The 18772-nt window shown below is 37.3% G+C and overlaps 1 protein-coding gene across 1 annotated transcript; it reads right to left on the reverse strand.

The window, feature by feature from the left end:
• Nucleotides 1–4035: 4035 nt before the first annotated feature.
• Nucleotides 4036–18377, reverse strand: LOC148828544 (dolichyl-diphosphooligosaccharide--protein glycosyltransferase subunit MAGT1-like). The gene is made up of 10 exons (XM_088925192.1): nucleotides 18236–18377; nucleotides 16094–16263; nucleotides 15413–15530; nucleotides 14663–14803; nucleotides 12941–13081; nucleotides 12065–12154; nucleotides 10312–10375; nucleotides 8182–8256; nucleotides 6828–6918; nucleotides 4036–5959 (listed from the first exon to the last, which is right to left on the reverse strand). The coding sequence occupies exons 1-10, from the start codon at nucleotides 18365–18367 to the stop codon at nucleotides 5944–5946; spliced, it is 1038 nt and encodes a 345-aa protein (XP_088781318.1). The 5' UTR covers nucleotides 18368–18377; the 3' UTR covers nucleotides 4036–5943.
• Nucleotides 18378–18772: the final 395 nt, after the last annotated feature.

Below are 18772 nucleotides of genomic sequence, written 5' to 3' on the forward strand. Positions count from 1 at the left end.
GAAGCAATCCCTCAGATCCACTGTTCCTGAGGTACTATTTGTGTGGAGTTCTCCCAAGTTTGCATGGGTTTATTCCAGAAGCTCCAGTTTCCTCACACTGTCCAAAAACATACTGGTAGGTTACTTGGCTTCTGGGAAAATTGGCCCTGATGCGAGTATGTTTGTCTGTGTGTTCCCTGCAATGGACTGGCATTCCGCTCAGGGTGTATCCTATCGTGCACATAATGCTCCAGGCCCTAATGGAACTGGATAAGTTGTTATTGAAAGTGATGTGATGTGATAAACATACAGTTACTCAGGCACTCCTAGACAGTGAGACCTTAGATCTCAGGGTGAGATCAGTGGTGGCAAATTCTAAGGGGAAAATATTTTGGATGGAATAAAAAAACTAAAATTAATACTTAACTGATTTCATTAGCAGACTCAATCATTGCCGAAACCAGCCCATAAAAAGAAGAAAGACTTTTCAAGTGAATTGACCTAAACAGGATACAAACTTTCCAAAAAAGGAGAAATTAGGCATGCACTTATATGGACAAATAAAGAGTTGAGAAGGCAGTTTAACTTCAAGGTTGTTCTGTATGCCACCAAAACGCCCATGTAAAGGGATGGTTTTGTGTGCAGATTTCCCCTGCTATGCTACCAACAAAGGTGGAGCTCTTATATAGAGCTATTACTGTCCAATAGCTACAAACTTTAAATTTTGGCTCCTTCTATGCAGCTAAAGCTATGTTTCTAAGGTTAGATAGAGGAATGAGGAATTTCTTTGTTTTGAAATGTTTTGAATATTCTGAAACTCAAGAATACTTACTCCTGCTATCTGTCTAGGTCACAGTACTCTTGTATTCTTTGTCTTTATTTGTACCACATAGTCCAATTTAAACTTTTTACTACCCTTATTCCTGGAACCCCTCACAACCATACATTAAACATAATACATTTTGGAATGAAAGTCCTGCAATAACAATTGTAATGTACACACCAAGCAACAGACACAAAAAGCATTACAAAACAATCTTCCCTCCCAGAATGCAAGGGCAACTTGTGCTATTGCCCTGTTTCACTATATGTGAAAGCCTATATTGTCTTCCCTTGGAAGATCTTCAGCTTCGACAGGTAGAATCTAAATTCTGTTCTCCTAACCGGAGAAGAGATCTCTGCACCAGGGTGAAGCAGTTTCTGCACTGTACATAGAGAGGGATAGTCCTGGAGGAACAGCAGTCAGCCTCTGTAGTGCTGAGGCGGCATATCCAATCTCTGGCAGTTTGCTAGATGAGCTAGCGACATGTTAAAGGAGTTTAAAAATACGTGTACTGTATGAGGACTGTTCATCTGAGAGCCAGATCCAGCATTGATCCTATGTGCTCTCTCCAATTTAATGTGCTTCCTGGTGCTCAACAAGAGGGGACATTTTTTGAGAAATATCTTTTTTAAAAAGAGAAGAAGAAGGCTGCACAGCCAAAACGTTGTGTCTTTTTTTTCAGCATGGAATAAACCTTTACTTGTTCCTTACAACCTATTTATGCTGACGCAGCTACAGTACCTATTTGAACTTCTTCAAGGTAAACATTGCAATTGTTTTTGATTATGGGATCACCGACTGTACATCTCAGCAAACATCATCTCTGCTTTGTAGCTGGTGATGTTTACACTGCCAGGCATTACACATTATTTAAACTCTTAGAGACACTTCTTAGTCACCTGTAGCTGTAACAATATTTATAATTAATTTAGGAATCATCTGCAGAATTTTGTTTTCAATTTGACATTATAGAGTTCAAAAAAGATCTAGAACAGCACAGAAGGCACTTGAACAGATGTAGGGGTTCCTGTGCACAAGACTCCTTCTCCAGTAAAAGAGCCTGAACAGGGACACCACATTTTATAGATGACAAGAGGAGTGTTGTCTTCTAGTGGGAACCAGACGCCAAAACTCTTGACATAAGACACAATACCTTTATTTCATATCATACAGATCACAAACCATACATGCAGACCCTGAGTCTGAGTCTGTATCCCAGAGTTTCAGGCTTCTCATGCAGAGTATATGACCATGACAATAGTATTTAAAACAAGCACATTTCACCGAGCTCTGATGTTTTTTATGTACTGATTTCCCCCATAATAAACTGAAGTCCAGTTTCTCAAGAACATGACCAGAGTTCCACACAGGTCAGCGCCACCATACTAATAACTATTTGTAGACTAATAACACCAACTAATTGGGTAGTCTAGTCTTCCCCATGTCTAATAACTCTGTAGTTACCATGGCAACGTTCTTGCACAGCTACCCCTTAGGTGGCAAGTTGCCACAGTAACATGGCAAGATTGCATTAATCACTAGTTTTAGATTTGTAAGATAACTGTGCTCTTCTGGTGTGTAGTGTGCTGCTACTGCAATTGTAGAATTTTTTTTTTACATTAATAATGACTCAGTTTTGACTTAAGTTGCAGTTTTCACCATATAAGTTATCAACTGTACTTAAATATTCCTTGCTTAAATAAAGTTAACTAAGTCTGAGAATAGACACCTGGTAACAGAGGTAATAGAGACTCTGAGGGTCTCCTATTAGTCCACAGGTGCAGTCTGTTCTTTAATGTCCTTCTGATAATACAGAGTTTGCTGTATTTGGACTGTCTCAAGACCGCCCTCTGGCAGCTTCACCTATTTTCACCTTTCAAATTTGGCTGCCTCATTACACTACAACACGTAAACCTTTTAGGTTTGGAGATAGTTTTACAGGGCATTAATTACTCCAAGTGAAGCTAGATGGGTGAAAGCCAGTTAAGATATCTTTGCAACAGGTGCAGTTGATAAAATTGAAGATTCTCCACGTCTGTGTCCTGAGAGGCACAGAAACACTGATGTTCTCAATCATTATTCTTAACAAAAGATTATTTTAGATATGAACAATAACAAAACAAATGTAAATTATGGTTATATATTGGATTTTACTGTATATGCAAAATGATGGATATTAAACAGTATTTCCAGCACAATTCAAATAAACATAGGTGACTGGCATGTTACTCTTTGTGTAAAGGCAGCTTCTAAATCTATTCAATTCAATTTATTTTTATATAGCACCTTTTACAACAAGGTGGCCCCAGGGCGCTTAACAATGCAAGTCACCATACATGTTGTGAATACAGAACAGAAAAGACCAGAAGACAATGGAGGAGAGGAACCAAAAGCTCCTAAGGAGAATAAAAACCCTCTAGGGGTCCAAGGTCAACTGGCTGCCCAACCTCTTTGGGCATGCTAACATTATATAATTAAGAAAAGGAAATAAATGAATGAGGGTATTCATCCATCCATCATGTCTTCTGTATGTTAGTACTCCGTGCAGATCTTTGTAGACCAACAAAATCCTCCTAAACGATAGCTACTGTATATCCACGATGTACCTCTTGGATCCATGGCAGTGATGCAGCATCCAACTCAGATGGTGCCCAGCCCGGGCACCATCCAGACATGTGGGGAGGAGAAAAAGTGTTGTGCCTTGTGAGTATACAACAAACACATCCATCCATTTTCTAACCACTTTATCCAATGCAGGTTGGCGGGGGAACTGGAGCCTGTCCCACCAAGAAACGGGCACAAGTCAGGAAATACCCTTAATGGGATGCCAGTCCATCACAAGGCACACACAAAGACAGACGTGCACACACTCACACCAGAGCCAGATTTCCCAGAAGGCAATTATCCTAAGATTTTATCTTTTTACTGTATGAGAAGACAGGAGCTTCCAGAGGAAACCCAGGCAAACTGGGTGAGAACAGCATTTTCTCATTCTGTTCTTAATCGATACAAAATTTTTAGGTCACAGCAATGTTTTATGTTTTAATTATACTGTCAAAAATAATCACCTCACCATGCCTTCATATTGTAACCTTTCTCCACCATATCACAATATATAGTATTTTATAGTACATTTTGCATGATTCATATCTATCAAAAATATATTGTGTGTATGCATCTCAATCATACCTACAGATACAGACTCATACACACAAAACAATAAACAACAAACATTTTCTTTAAAAGCACCTTTTATTTGCAAAAAAAAAATCTTGGAAGTCAGCTCTAACCTCTTCATCAGCAAAATGTCACTCTGCCTGTCAACAGAACAGATAACTCTAACTTTTATTTGGAGCATTTTAAAACATTCAGTTTTTTCAAATAAAATGTGAACAAAACCGTGCAAGTTACAAGTAATGTTAGCATCAAAGCATTTTACTCCTAACAATTTTTTTCCACCACAGCTTACAATAATTGAAGCAATCTGAAAATCACCTAGTAAAGGTTATCTATTGGTAAGCTGGTTTTCTTGGAGTGAGCCAGAGAAGCCAATGCACAGAGTGCAGGGTAGGACTCTGAGCTTAAGACTGCCCTGTCCCTGTATAGGACAACAGTTTTTTTTAAATTCTAAAAAATATATATTTTTATATTTGGGATTTAAGAGGTATTATTATTTGCCTATCATAAGTGCCTTTCTAGAAAAGAAGTATTGGGACAACTGTATTCCCTGCATAAACATTAAGTAAAGAGTTATGCTTATACTCAAATGACCATCACAAATGGTCAATTCCATCAGACTCCCTGAAACAGTACCTTTTGTTTTGCTAACCCACACTTTAAAACTCTGGACAGCTTCATCTATCAGAGTTTGAAATGAAAACTGGTTTATTTTACTCACTGACCAGAGATGGAACACTTGGGCTAGGAGAGAATCTAGTGGGTTTTCTGAATTTTATCTGAAACTTTATGTATTAAAAAGATGAGTTTATGGTAAAACTGACTGAATATAAATCAAATAAAATTCTAAAACATAAACATTGTACTGTACACCTAAACTAATGTTATTACTTTAAAGGTCTTGGTCTTCTTGGTGGAATCCATTAAGCTCTTCAGCAATTAAGCAATTCTAAATCCAAAGTAAGGCTGCTTTGGAATGAGATATGTTTCAGCTGGGCACTCTTGGTGTAATTTTAAAACTGCCAAACTGCAGAGCAAAGTCTTGAACACATATTCAATTCAAAATAAGCAACTGACAGAACTGCTTTTGGATGCAAAGTACTGAAATGTTTTGAAAGTACTCTAAGGAAATAAACAATGCATGTAACATTCATACAAGAAGAGAAGACATGAATAAATGCCTAAAAACATTAATTTATTTCTAGTGCTATATCTTTAGTTCTCTTGAATAACAGATTAATGATGTTTGGCTTTAATAGCATCACGTACATCTTGAACAGTATGATGGGAACTATAAACCCATTTGACCACAAAAAGAAGAAAAAACACAGAACATCAACCAGTGTGTTTATTCTTTGATTTAGGGCTTTTAGGTTATTAAAGGCTTTGAGAAAAGTGCTGCAAAACTGCTGTAACTCACAGAAAACAGTGAGGCTCAATATAATCTTGCTTATCCTGCACTCCACCAGTTTGTATCCTAACCAGGACATTATTTTGTCTTACATTTTACCTTAAAACTGCTTCACTGCATTAGATGACAGTATCTGGTGTTTCCTGTTCGACCTGTGACTAGATGACAAAGCCAAGACCACAATCCCATTCCAGATTATGGAGTACAATACATTTTAAATTGTACAGTCTAACTTTATTTCAAAGGCTGAGGGTGAAGATACTACTGAATTATGCATTTGTCTGTCTGGTTTTAGATGTGTGAAAATGCATATATAATTTACTTGGGGACAAAAAAATAAAAGAAAATAAAGACATGAAACATCAGTACAGAGAACTCTGATGAATGCACTCCCATGCATTTAAACTTAAGGCACTTTTTATAATTTGGTTCAAGTGTTCCACTGGTTAGGCTTCTTGCACGTAGAAGACCACAACAGACCAGATGAATGCCTCTCCTTCGATGGGACAGTCAGATGCAGATGCCCATTCTCATCTGCCTTTGAGGTCTTTTTCTAACTCATAAGGAAACTGCAACACAAAATAAAACTGCTTTTAACCGGTGAAAACTTTTTGTTGACTGACAACTAGTATTGAAATGCAACGCATCCATTATGCCCTGTGAGAGATTTAATAGTACAGTGTGAGCAAACTCACGTTAATTTACAGTGATCAGACACCATAAATGGCCTTTCAAAAAGGAAATTTAAACAATACACTTGACTAATAATGGTCAATAGAGTTCACTAACCTTTTCAGGTTTAAAAAATAATGTACATAGCAGAGACTGGCATGGACATCCAAAAGCTTTGGTGATCGTTGGGCTTAAAATATCCTACCTATATTGGGTCTCTGTACAAGCCAGATATTGATAATTTGAGAATTTAAAGAAAATAGGGCAAATAATACAATAGAATGGCTTGAATACGTGTCCCTTTTGCTGGAATAAACTTTAAAGAAGTGTAGCATCAAGCCTTTTCTTATCTGACAGGATACTGAGGTTTGAGTCCCCTCAATGGCTCAGATGGTAAAGAGGAGCACTGTGGTGGTCACTAATGAAAATCATGAGTTTGTTGGTTCAAAGCTTCCAGCTTGAGGGAGAGTAATATAACTGATTAGCTCATTTTGTTATCCTAGACACATTGAATAGCTGATGTATTCTTAGTTTTTCAATAGACATACACATAGTATGATATTTCCTATCTATTAGCTATGAACCTTTTAACTTTTTGGACACAATCCAAGATTTTTGCAACATTCTCAAGTGTGAAATCTCCTTTCTTTGAACTAAGCATAAACAAAATGTACCTGAACAAGCTTTTTTGCTACATGTTGAAGGGACCTTCCAAATCTGAAAAGATTACAATTTAAAACCTTGATACATGTTAGATGCTCTCACCTGTAAGGATATCCATGGTATTTGGCTCTGAAAATCGACAACAACCAGCTAAAGAAAAACACCACCAACGCAACGCCAGCAACACACATGACTGTAGGAAGACAGAACAGAAAAACAGCAAATAAACAAAATGGCTGGTTTTCACCAAGTGAAAGAGTATGTGAATTCATACTGTATTCAGAGGGTTGCCATAATCAATCCTACTGCACCACTTCAAATTATTTTCGGCACAACATGTGACCTGGTCTTTCCTTACTTTGCATTAATCTAGCCACACCACTTGAATACTGGCTAAGTGTTTAATGTACAGTAAAAAACACAACCTGCTACAGCTGTAAAATACAGCTAGTTGTTCTAATACAGGGCTTCAATCCCTTAATATATTAAACAGCTGTCAAATAAAAAACTGAATGAATGGGGCTTGTATTTGGATGAGGTGTTCTTGCCAGGAACACACTGTCGTTTAATAACAAATGACATCGAGATTTGCACTAATATATTGAAGGGACTCATTCATTCTGGTTTAGTCTGGTTAAACCAAGAAGCACAGAGTTAAATTCAAGCAAATGGTAAGCCCCACTAATTAAAGTGGGACATGCTTCAGATATGTAATTATATATGTGTTACATAAATCTCCTGGATAAAAGAGTGGTGGTTACCAAGGAGCACTCCCAAGAGCTGGAGCTGAATAAGCTCCTGGAAAGCAACCTGGGGAAAGGAAGCCTTGTCTTAATATGGGAACAGAGATATTTCTCCATCAGGTAAAAATACGGAAATTGATAATCCCAGAGAGGGAGTAAATGAAAGAATCCAGAATCCAGTAAACGCCAGGTGTCACTAAAGGCTAGATATCTGGTTCTGGAGACAGTGTGACTCTGCACTTTCAGCAAAATAGACTTTGGGAAGTAAAGTCTCCTGGAGTAACGGCACCCCAAGAGAATGAAAACAAAAACCACACACACCAGCTAAAACGTCAAATAAAAGCTGGGAAACCGCAAGTTGCAGGTGGTGGGTGACAGGTGGATGGTTGCCAAAGACCTCACATCGGTTGATGAGTCGGGACCCTGGTGCACATATATAATTAGTACTTATATCCACAGCACACATCTAATTAAGGGATTAAGAAACCAGTTCAAGAATGTACCAACATCTGATACCTGGCATTCTTTTTCCTATCTAGAATGGAAGTAAGTAATGTACAAACAAATCAGCCCAATTATATTCTAGCTTAAGGCAGAAAAGATCAAGTTCTCTTCAATCGAACTGCTCTCTTTTCAGTTTAAAGGCCTGACATGGTATGTGGTTAAAAAACACAATAATGGAAGGCACAGATGGCCTTAGGTCAAATACTTACTCTTCCTTTTTCCAATTTCCATATCTGAAGTTGCTGCTTCATGCAAAAGCACCATTCCCAAGGTGACAGCAGAATCTGAAACAACTAATTAAGGAATCATTTCACGAGAACCAGAGGACCTATCATGGTTATGAATGAGAGCCAGTCCAGCAAATACACTTTACAGGTTAGAGAGACCTTTTTTTCCACCATAGTTCATTTGCATGCTATACAGTTCTGCAACCAATTTAAGAGGCTCTAAATGCCCTGGTAATAAAACAATTCTGGTTGATCCCAGAGCCTTCCCACAGTGACTTCATTGTCCTCACCACAGGAAGGGCTTTGGAGAGCTTTCTTCACCAGATGGTGGCTAACCTGACAGTGCTGAGTGATTACCCCAATAGTGCTAACAAACCTGACATTGCTGGGTGATTACCCCAACAGTGCTAACAAACCTGACATTGCTGGGTGATTACCCCAACAGTGCTAACAGATCTAACAGTGCTGAGCGATTACCCCAATAAATCTAACAGACCTTACAGTGCTCGTCAATCACCCCACCCACCTCACAGTCTGGGTCTAGCATCAGGTCTGATACTGGACTAGGATATATATTGTTTTGAAGCTTTGAATTCTACAATCCTAAAAATGCTGAATATCCAGACATTCAATCCCCTCACCTTTAAACATGAAAAAACGGTTTAAGTCACTTATGCCAAATTTATAAACAAATCATCCAACTAATGTTTGTGATTCACACATTTTGCTGTAAACAATCCCAATTGCACCATGGAATTTGGTGACAGAGCATTCAAGTATGATGACTACTTGACCAGGTGTGGCAACTGTGCAGTATTTAAGGAGAAACGTGAAGCAGTCACAGATTAACGAAAAACAAGTCTACAATATACCCCACACACAGTGATGCCATGATAACACAAACATATTCAAAGGTTGAATGCTTTAAGCTTGAATGTTGCAAGAAGCTGTTGAAAATCGGCTATAGATCATAGATATTCCCGAGATGTTAAAATGTCATCTGCAATAACCATGACAGTGCACATGCAGGAGGCCCAAGTTGGAGGTGGACATGTTTCGTGTCGATTCTGTAATGATCCTGAGAGACATCCACTCAAAGAACACATCGGGGATAATTAAGAACTTTTTTCCCTGACAGCCACTGCAGACCAGAGACTTGCATGCTGCTCTATTTGTTTTAGAAATTAATGAGCGCTAAAATATTTGCTCGCTGAATCTAAGAAGTGAAATTTAAACCATGAACATTAAAATATTTTCAAATACTCACCCCTAGCAATGGCAACCAGGTGTAAGAGGCAGTGAAGTGATGACTCAGGGACTAGTCAGTATAACATTGTCAGAGGTCATAACCCAGTGCCAGAATTGTGAGGATGTGCAAGGGGACTATGTTGAAAATCAAGTCTTTTCCACTGTGCAGGATGCTTAACAAATTAACTTTACCTATTGACTTAATTCTTGTATGTATGGTGTAGTATTATTTCAGTTTCCAAGGTATTCAAACTCTTTCTCATTAATTAACCTTTTCATACTGCAAAGCTGCATTTTTAATTCAGAACTCAGATGCAGAAATTTGCATCTATGGTATTAGGTTTATATCTCATGGATGCCATAAATGTTATCACCTGTGACACAAATGTGGCATCACTAATAGATCTATAGCCTGGAATGACATTTGTACTCATTCTGTTCAGACATGATACGTGTGCTTCATTTGCCTTCTCAGCATTTTTATTAAAAAAGGCTGCATCCTTTGGAGCTGGTCCATAACGGACTGGCTCATCCTCTGCAGGCCTGCAGCTGAAGGACAATGTCCTTTTTCATAAGAAGGTCGAAGTGTTTGTTCTTCTATGCCAAAGTGCTGTTTGAAATGACAAGTTCTTCTCGTCTTGTACGTGTTTAGGTGGAGATAGCGCACTTGTAAGAACTAGATACTGATGCTTAACACACATACTGTAAAATGGAGTTTTAAGACACTGTTTTATAGAGGTGTCCACTATTGTTCCTTGTAAAATCCAAAATTTTTACTATACCTTAACTTACCTTTTCTTCATTTTTTAATGAAAAAAATCATGTTTAAGTAAAATAAAAAAAATCCTTATAGTAAAAGGATACTGAACAACAGAACAATATGAGTTTCAGCAACAAACTGGGCCTGACTGCTGCCATGGATGTAACTCTGTAAGACAAAAAAAAGGATTGAGAAGGATTGAGAAGTATGGCTGAGTACATTATCATCTCCATATAATGATCATTTGAAATCATAATAACATTTGCCATGGTACAGCACAGAATCACAGTTTTAAATGTTTTTTTTATGTGAGCTCATTTGTATATGACACAATACAACACAGTTGAAAATAACTCTCCATTTAATGGGAGTTATTTAAAAGGAAACCATGGGAACTGCACATTATAAAAGTACAGTTATAAAAACAGCAGGAATGGAAATTATGCATTGCTGGCATGAAAACAAATCTGAAACTATATGGTGATTATTAAGTATTTACATGAAAGGTAAAACAATTGTGATAAGACCATCATATAATTACATTATATTTTGTCACATCGTTATGTAATTAAACAAGAGCTTTGGAGACCACTGTGGTCTGTAATAGAAAATCAGACACAATCATTAAATGAGAATTAAATTAGGAGAAAGGTAAGGCCAAAACAGTCCTGTTTCTTTCTGAAAATGTACATTATGCAGTGGTGCCATGAAGAGACCTAACTATGCTTACTGTTATATGTGTTTTTAACTGAGCTGTCCTCTGTTACTGTTACATTAATAGATTATGATAAGCTTTAACAGCAGTGAAAGCATGGGAAAGAGGATAAGCCATGCCCATACATTACGTATTTCAGTACTTAAACACCCTTTTAAACATTTTAAAAGATCTGTGGGTTATACTAGTACATGTATCAATCAAGTAGATAGCTACACCAGCATGTGTAGGCTGCAAAGGAACAAGTAAAGGTTTGTTCCCTGTTGAAAAGAGAAGAAAAGAAACACAATGTTTCGGCTGTGGAGCCTTCTTCAAGTGTGGGACACCCAACACCCAAAGAAGGCTCCACAGCCGAAACGTTGTGTTTCTTTTCTTCTCTTTTCAGCATGGAATAAACCTTTATTTGTTTCCATGTATCAATCAATCCAGGACATCCTGTTCCTATCACCTGTAACTTTATGCCCCAGACAGCATTCTGATGTGGGTGTAATATGGTACAGTATTATTGGGTATGACCTCTCAGATCATTATGCAATCCTGGCTTTTTTGCAGGCATCTAAACATTTAAATTATCATTTGTGTCTATGTAAATTTTGCATATAAAACATTCATTTTTAAATAAGTCTGTTCTAAATATTTGGAAATGCACTGCCTATAACCTACAACGCATGGTGGTCTAATCCATACACAGATACTTCTTATTTAATTGAAGAGACAGTGTGGTTGCTAAAGTGAGCACAACCTGGATTTCCCTTTCTACAGCAGTATCACAGCTTGCCTACAACATTAATATAATTTATTTACACTGCTCTAAAAACAAGAAGAACCATGAAAACTGACCCACTCCCACAAGCAGATTAGGAGTTTCTGAATTCACTAATCAAAGGGTTACACATATTTTCAGTTCTGTCAGCAGTTTGACTGCAAATAACAAAAGACAAAATACACTGATCGTGTGTTAGATAGCCCTTTACAAATCCTCTAAAAAACAAAAAAGATGATAACGGGGAAAAAAACAAAAGCAGCACCAGTGCAATGGTGATTCTTAAGGCAGAGAGTTATAAAAACGTCGTCTGAATGTCAACTAGATCACATTACATCTAGGACCTGTGCAGTACAGCTTTCACAAAGCACTTTCTTACCACTTGTCCTGTGTGTGGATTCTTGTGGGCATATGGAGGGCCACGAATGTGGTTCCACATCTGTCCTGAAGTCATGATCAGGACAAAGCACTGTTGAAATAAAAGCAAACTGGTCTACAAAGTGCCACAGAAGAGATGCCAGTCTACAGGTAGAGGGTCTGATGAATCCGAAAAAGAGGAATTTATTTAGTTGACGACTCAATTCATTTCCCAGGCTTGGAAGGTTCTAAAAAACAAGTTCATGTGTCGGAGCTTGCATAATGACAGCCGGTTGCAAATTAAAATTAAAAATCATCACAGCTTTGAGAAGAATTAGCGAGGATCCAAACTTTAATATGGAAATATTTAATATAATTTAATATGAAAGGGAACACTGAAGTAATGGAAATATCCTAAACATTTATATTTGATGTGTGTAACTCTTGGCATGAGATCATTTGGACATTTGCACTTTTATAATACTCATAAAAACATCCATTCATTGTCTGCGAACCACAAATCCTGGTGAAGGTTTTATGAAGCCAGTCTGTCTCCTAGAAGCACAGGGTTCAACGTAGCACTCAGTATACACAACTCCTCAGCCCTTGGATGGGGTTCCAGTCCATTGCAGAGCCATAGAGAAGGGATAAGTTTAGAATAGACTTGGAAATTTAGCTATCATGTCCTCAGGATGTGGGAGGAAAACCAAGTGTGCACACAAGGGGAGAACATCCAAACTCCACACAGAAGGATGCTCAATCACACAATCAAACCCAGGACACTGGAACTGCAGGGCAGCAGTACTAACCGCCATACTCCCCATTTGGGTTTTAAAAACAACTGATAAATAGACATTCATTCTACTGTACGTCTAATAGAATTGTTCTAAATACTTACTAAAGCAGCAAATGCCCAGGCATTTTTATTGTAGAGAAACTCCAGGTTATTTCTTCTGAGATACACAAGCCCTCCAATCACAGCAAGCAGGAAGCCTAGCATCAGAGGACCAGCGTAATTTGGAGGTCTGATGACTCGGATCTGGAAAGAGGAAAAACAAAATAAATTGGAATATAACTACTTTTAAAGCAATTTATGTTAGTGGGACGGGTATATATGATGCTCATTTTTTAGCCCTCTTTCTTCAATATATGTATGCGATTGTTCTGAGCTTGACAGCTTTGTGTTTCTATCGTAATTTAGTCAAACACCCTCACAGCCATGATTTACAAGACGTTTATTAAGTGCCATATAGCGTTTAAAACAACTCTATCTGGGGAGCAGGCAAAGTGCTCTCTTAGTTGATGCATTATGTGATGTAACTCCTGAACATGCACAATAAAAAATATAAAGCTTACATCATAAAATAATAGCAAAGAATACATGCAAACACATACTATATATAAATACTATAATAACTGAAAAATTAACATTAATAGACTAACTCAAAAATACCTCCCTACATACCACAAAAACAACAGGCACCAGAACACATCATTAAAAAAGTATAGGAAGTATAATAAGGTACAGTTTACAATTAGCATTGCATTCATTTACTTAGAAGTATAATGATTTGCCATAACCCTGCAAGCTGTCCACTTTGTCAGAGGGGAAATATGGAGGTCATCAAAATGTCCTAGTAAGTGACTTGCTATATCAAAGACCCAGAGTTTCATTTAGCAAGCAAAACTACAAATAAGTTTCTATAAATTGGTTCACAAAGTCTTAGGTTCAAAATTTGTTTTACAACTGTGATAATTCACAGTTGATAAGTGGAGAAAATCACAGCTGGAGAAATTGCTTGTTGAAATATTAAAATTATATAAGAGGAACCACCCAGAATTGAGTAAATTGAACATGCTATGTGTTTTTAAGTTTTGAATTAAGAGAAAGTAGTACAGAAAAAAATCATTTCATTATTTGTTCTAGACATTTTGATCAAAGGAATTACATATTGGCATAAGCAAATTACACACAGTACTATTAAAATATTCAAACCTCAACTTAATAAATCTGTACTCTGAAATGCCAAAACTGACCCTTTGTTACACCCTAGTGCATTGGTATTCTAGGGAGAATGAATTCACTCTAGCTGTACAAGCTCAAATAATACTTTTGCAAAGTAAAAAAATTATGGCACCATTAAGGACTAGACTTAAACTGTATGCTGCTTTTACTGAATACTACTTAACAGAACATATAACCAAGCAAAATGTACATTTACAGAATCAAATATAGACACCCAGAATTGGAAATGAGTTTTCCAACTGCATGTTAACATTTTAACACGCACTTGTCAGGATGGATAAGTGTTCAAACAATGCAGATTACATTTAACAATCTAAATGTAGCTGTTCCAATGTAGCCGTTCCAAACACAGATGGCCAATACTTGTATGCAACTGCTTCACAAACACTTAATTGCTGTGTTGTGACAAACTACATTATTATTTCTACATTGAAATGTTCAAGCCATAAAAAAAAACCCACAACACCTGATGTATAAAGAGATTTATCTCTACAGTTAAATGTTTGGCTTCATAAGAACTGAAATCCCGTCCATAACTGTGTTACTCTATGGTTTTGACAGGTCACAGTATTGAGAATATTATCCTCGGCTTACATTGACGTCAGTTCTGTCAGCAATCCAACGGGAAATCTGTTCAGCTGCAAATCCTCGCACCTGGAGCTCGTATGTGTCAGCTCTTTTGGGCTTTCCTTTTGGGGGAAAGTGCATGAACGTGGGTGCAGAGTTCATATTCAGCTGCAGAAACAGACGACACAAGATGTGGTCATACATGGAAAAGTGAATTTGAGTTTTTTGTACAATTTGCTATCTCTGGAACGTATCAGAAATCAGAAATTTGAAAAACATGACATTTGAATTGTGAATAAAATAAATCTGAACAAGAAAGTCTAAAAGAATCTATTAGCACAGCACATTAAGAGACTACTGAATTATACAATTCAGAAGAAACAAGAAATTAAGTTAACAAATTATTTCTTCTTTAGAGCTACTTGAGAATTGTATAGTTATTAATCTATAGGTCTCCATTAATTTATTTCCTTTGATAAGGACACATCATTCCAAAAGATGAGAATAGTTAAGGTGTGCCTCACCTCAGTACATTTGCAATAGTCTCGCAATTTGGTCTAATTATTTTAATTTGATTAATCTTTCTGACTATACCAATCTTTAGGGGCAGCTACAAGTTTAGGGGCTGCTACGTGTTTCAAGACAGAGGAAATATCTGGATTAAGGATTAAGAAATACATAATGTAAAGCAAGGCTGATGAAGCTTGAATGACCCGATCTATGGGGACCTTTCCTATAAATATAGTACAAGAGGATAGAAACAAAAAAGACAAGTACCATGTGAAACACGTCTGAGCCATCATCAAAGTCAACAGTTGCAAAAAAGATCTTGTTGGTGAAGGCACTAGAGTAACGCCACGAGTTGGCCAGGATCTGATATTCTTCATCTGCCTGCCTGCACAAAGAGAGATATCAAAGCTTACGAGGTGTATTTTACCTCATTAAAAGAACATCAGTATGCTATTACTCTTATAGAGATTAAATAGTATTACCTACTATACATTGTCAATCAACTGGCTTTAAGGGGGGAAGGCCAGTTAGTTGACCCCCATTCATAAAGGAAATTATCTGAATGTGTTGCCAAGATCCAGGTCTGGTATTATTCTTTCATATAACTTATCTACAAGCTTGTAAGTGGTGCAGGGGGCTGCATGATTGCTGTGGGAGAGATCCAAGAGGTATATCTCTCTGACACCCATGTGAAATTGCATTAGTTTTTATAGATTTTTCTACCAATTATTTAATAACACCCTCCATATTTGCAACAGCCAAGTGTGATTTTCACATCTCAGCTCTCAGTTATGGACACCATGACTGCACACGGGGGAGGAGGAGGAAGTGAAAGCTCACTGCTTCGACCCCTCTATCCTTGAGCCATTGCTCCTGTAACATGACAGGTGTCACAGCCCCAATCTAGTATTTATATGAACATCACCCAGCATAAGAAAGGCAACTTACTTGCACACCCCACACTGCCTCTGAGGTTGCAGAGCAGTAAACATGACCACCACAGAGTAGTTCCTTGGGGGCGCTTTCACAAACCGTCGAAACTTCTCCCCGTTCATACGAATGACCGCTCTTTTACTAGCCCAGTCCATCAACTGTCCCACCTTCTCAGACAACATTGCCTGAAGGAAAAGAAAAAGATTCCAATTTCATTCAAAAGCTACAATAATAATATTCTGCATGTATTTAACAATGTTTTAATAAACTATATAGAGGCGGCACAGTGGTAAGCATTACTGACTTGTAGTGCTGGGCCCTGGGTTTAATTCTGGACCTGGGGTTTTGTCTGTGTGGAGTTTGTATGTTCTCTCCATGTTGAGTTTTCCTCAAGGCCCTTCTGTTTCCTCCCACTACCCAAATAAATACTAATAGGTTAACTGGCTTCTGGGAAAACTGACCCTGGTGTAAGTGTGAGTCTGTGCGTGTTTCTGTCTGTGTGTGTCTGGCTGGACTGACCAGCACGTACCCTCCTCCGTGACCCTAATAGAAGCAATTAGAAAATGGATGAATGGGTTTGTTGTATATTCACAGCCACAATACTTTGTATAGATTATTTAGAAGCTGCCTTTACACAAAGAGTAATCAACGTGCCACTCACCTCAGCATTCTTTATAAGAAATCCAGTATATAATCATCATTTAAATTGTTTTTTTTTGTTGTTTACATTTTAAACTAATCTTCTGTTAAGAATAGATGTTATCAGTAACACTGCTGAACTGTTGACAGAATTGATAGCAGGACTAGTGATCGGCTCACTTCTTTTACTTATCAGCTGTTATTGGCAATTAAACAGGGTGGCAGAGTTCCACTGCAGTGAAGAGTATTACTGTCTCCCAGCCCCAGGGGCAGCAGATCAACTCTGGCCTCAATTGTCTGCCTGTGGGCAGAGTGCATGGTCTACCATGTTCATATGTGTCTGAAAAGAGAATTTTCTCTTTTAATAAAGATAATTTGATTTCAGATTTCATTCAGAATTTGGACACAGAAAACCAGGGACACAAGAACATATTAAAATTAATCAAATGTGTCAATTTAGGACAGAAAATGGTAATGTGCCTATGATCTGGGTATTGTGGAATACTGTGGAATAACATACCCAGTCATGTTTTGAAAATTATCCTTAGGCTCATTCAAGAAGGTTAAGAAAATCAGTAAGTTATTAGTCACTACATGCAGTCCATCACAGTAACCACATAAGCCTAAAGATAATTTTATAAAAGGTTACAAATGAAAGGAAGCGTCTGGACGAGTCTGCATAGCTACAATGATTGCTGCAACTTTATTTATCTATCTTTAACGTCATTTGCCTTTTCTGGTCATTTTAAGAACACTTTTAATGTGTCATATAAAAACCTTATTCATTAAAATTGTCCAACTGAAAACTACAATGGGATTTTTTTTACTTAAGCTTCAACAGCAAAATATCCTTTAATAAGTAAACGAAAACGCATTGTCTTATTTTTTCCAAGACCTTACGGAAATATGAATAATTGAATTTCGTTTCCCTGTAGTCTATCTGCTCAAGATTAAAATATTTCAGTTATTTAGCGTGTCAATACAGGGCAATTCATTTAAGCCCGGGAATGTCTGGTCGCACTTTGGACGATTACAAACCATATATTTTTGTAACATAGTAACCAGAGTCGTACACAATATTCTGCAAGAGGTCTTACTAGAATACTGTACAGTTTTAACATAAGAGTTACTTGCTTCATATAGTTTCACTTTCAAACTATAAAGCAGTTGGAAAATGTCCTAAGGTGTGTATAAATACTGTAGATTTTCGCTCAGTCTTTTTGCTGATTGGGATAATCAATGATATCGGAATAATCGAGTACATTGCTCAGAAAGTTTATCCCAACGTATTTAAAACCTAGAAAATTGTGATCCCGTTTACTTAATTACGAAGAACATCAACAATATAACTTTTTGGAGATGGATTGGGATTTACTGAATGAAATGAAGCCTCTCAAAACACTGAAAACCTGTCACTTCCTGATTAGTTAACACACGAGTCACCATAAAAGTGCAGATACTAATTTATATTAGATCCTAGTTTACAATTATAATGTGCACAGTGAGGCTATAACCCACCTCTTTTTTCTTCTGTCCATGTGTAGATATTCCGCAGAGTACTAAAATTAAAACGGTTATATACAAAACTTTACACAAAGCCATGTCTCCACTTTTCAAAAGAGACTGAACTAGTGCTTTAATCGTATACATTACGTATGGCCTAATTTTCTGCTGTAATTTTTCTATTGGCATACTTTTCTGTCTATCGCCCAATCAGAAGCCCGTTGTCATGTTTATGACGTAAAGACTCGGCCAGGTTTTATGATTGGCTACAAACTAAATTTTAGCCAACGAATCATCTAGGAGCAAGCTGTTGCTCTGTCATTTGTTGGAAAGTGCTTTAAGGAGGGGCTTGATGAAAAAAAGTTGTGAGTGTTGTATAAAATGCAGCAGATTTTTACAGACAAAACTTGAAACGTTTTTGCTGCTTCCATTTCTTAGTTAAATGTGGCATCTATTTATTATTACAGATTTTTTTTTATTTTGTGCATTAACTGATAAAAAAAACAAATTCCGTGTACGTTTTTGCTAAATTAAACCTGTAACTTTGCGAAT

Source organism: Atractosteus spatula, chromosome 9 (genome assembly GCF_055471065.1).
Source record: "Atractosteus spatula isolate fAtrSpa1 chromosome 9, fAtrSpa1.hap1, whole genome shotgun sequence".
NCBI classification, from domain to species: Eukaryota; Metazoa; Chordata; class Actinopteri; order Semionotiformes; family Lepisosteidae; genus Atractosteus; species Atractosteus spatula.

Bases quoted from the DNA above. Each gene is read 5' to 3' on its own strand.
- LOC148828544 (XM_088925192.1), bottom strand. From the start codon at position 18,367: ATGTATACGATTAAAGCACTAGTTCAGTCTCTTTTGAAAAGTGGAGAC. The intron at 14,804-15,412 runs GTACTTGTCTTT...CTGTTTCTGCAG, and splicing joins GCTCAGACGTGTTTCACATG to CTGAATATGAACTCTGCACC. The intron at 12,155-12,940 runs GTAAGTATTTAG...TTATTTCAACAG, and splicing joins CCTGGGCATTTGCTGCTTTA to TGCTTTGTCCTGATCATGAC.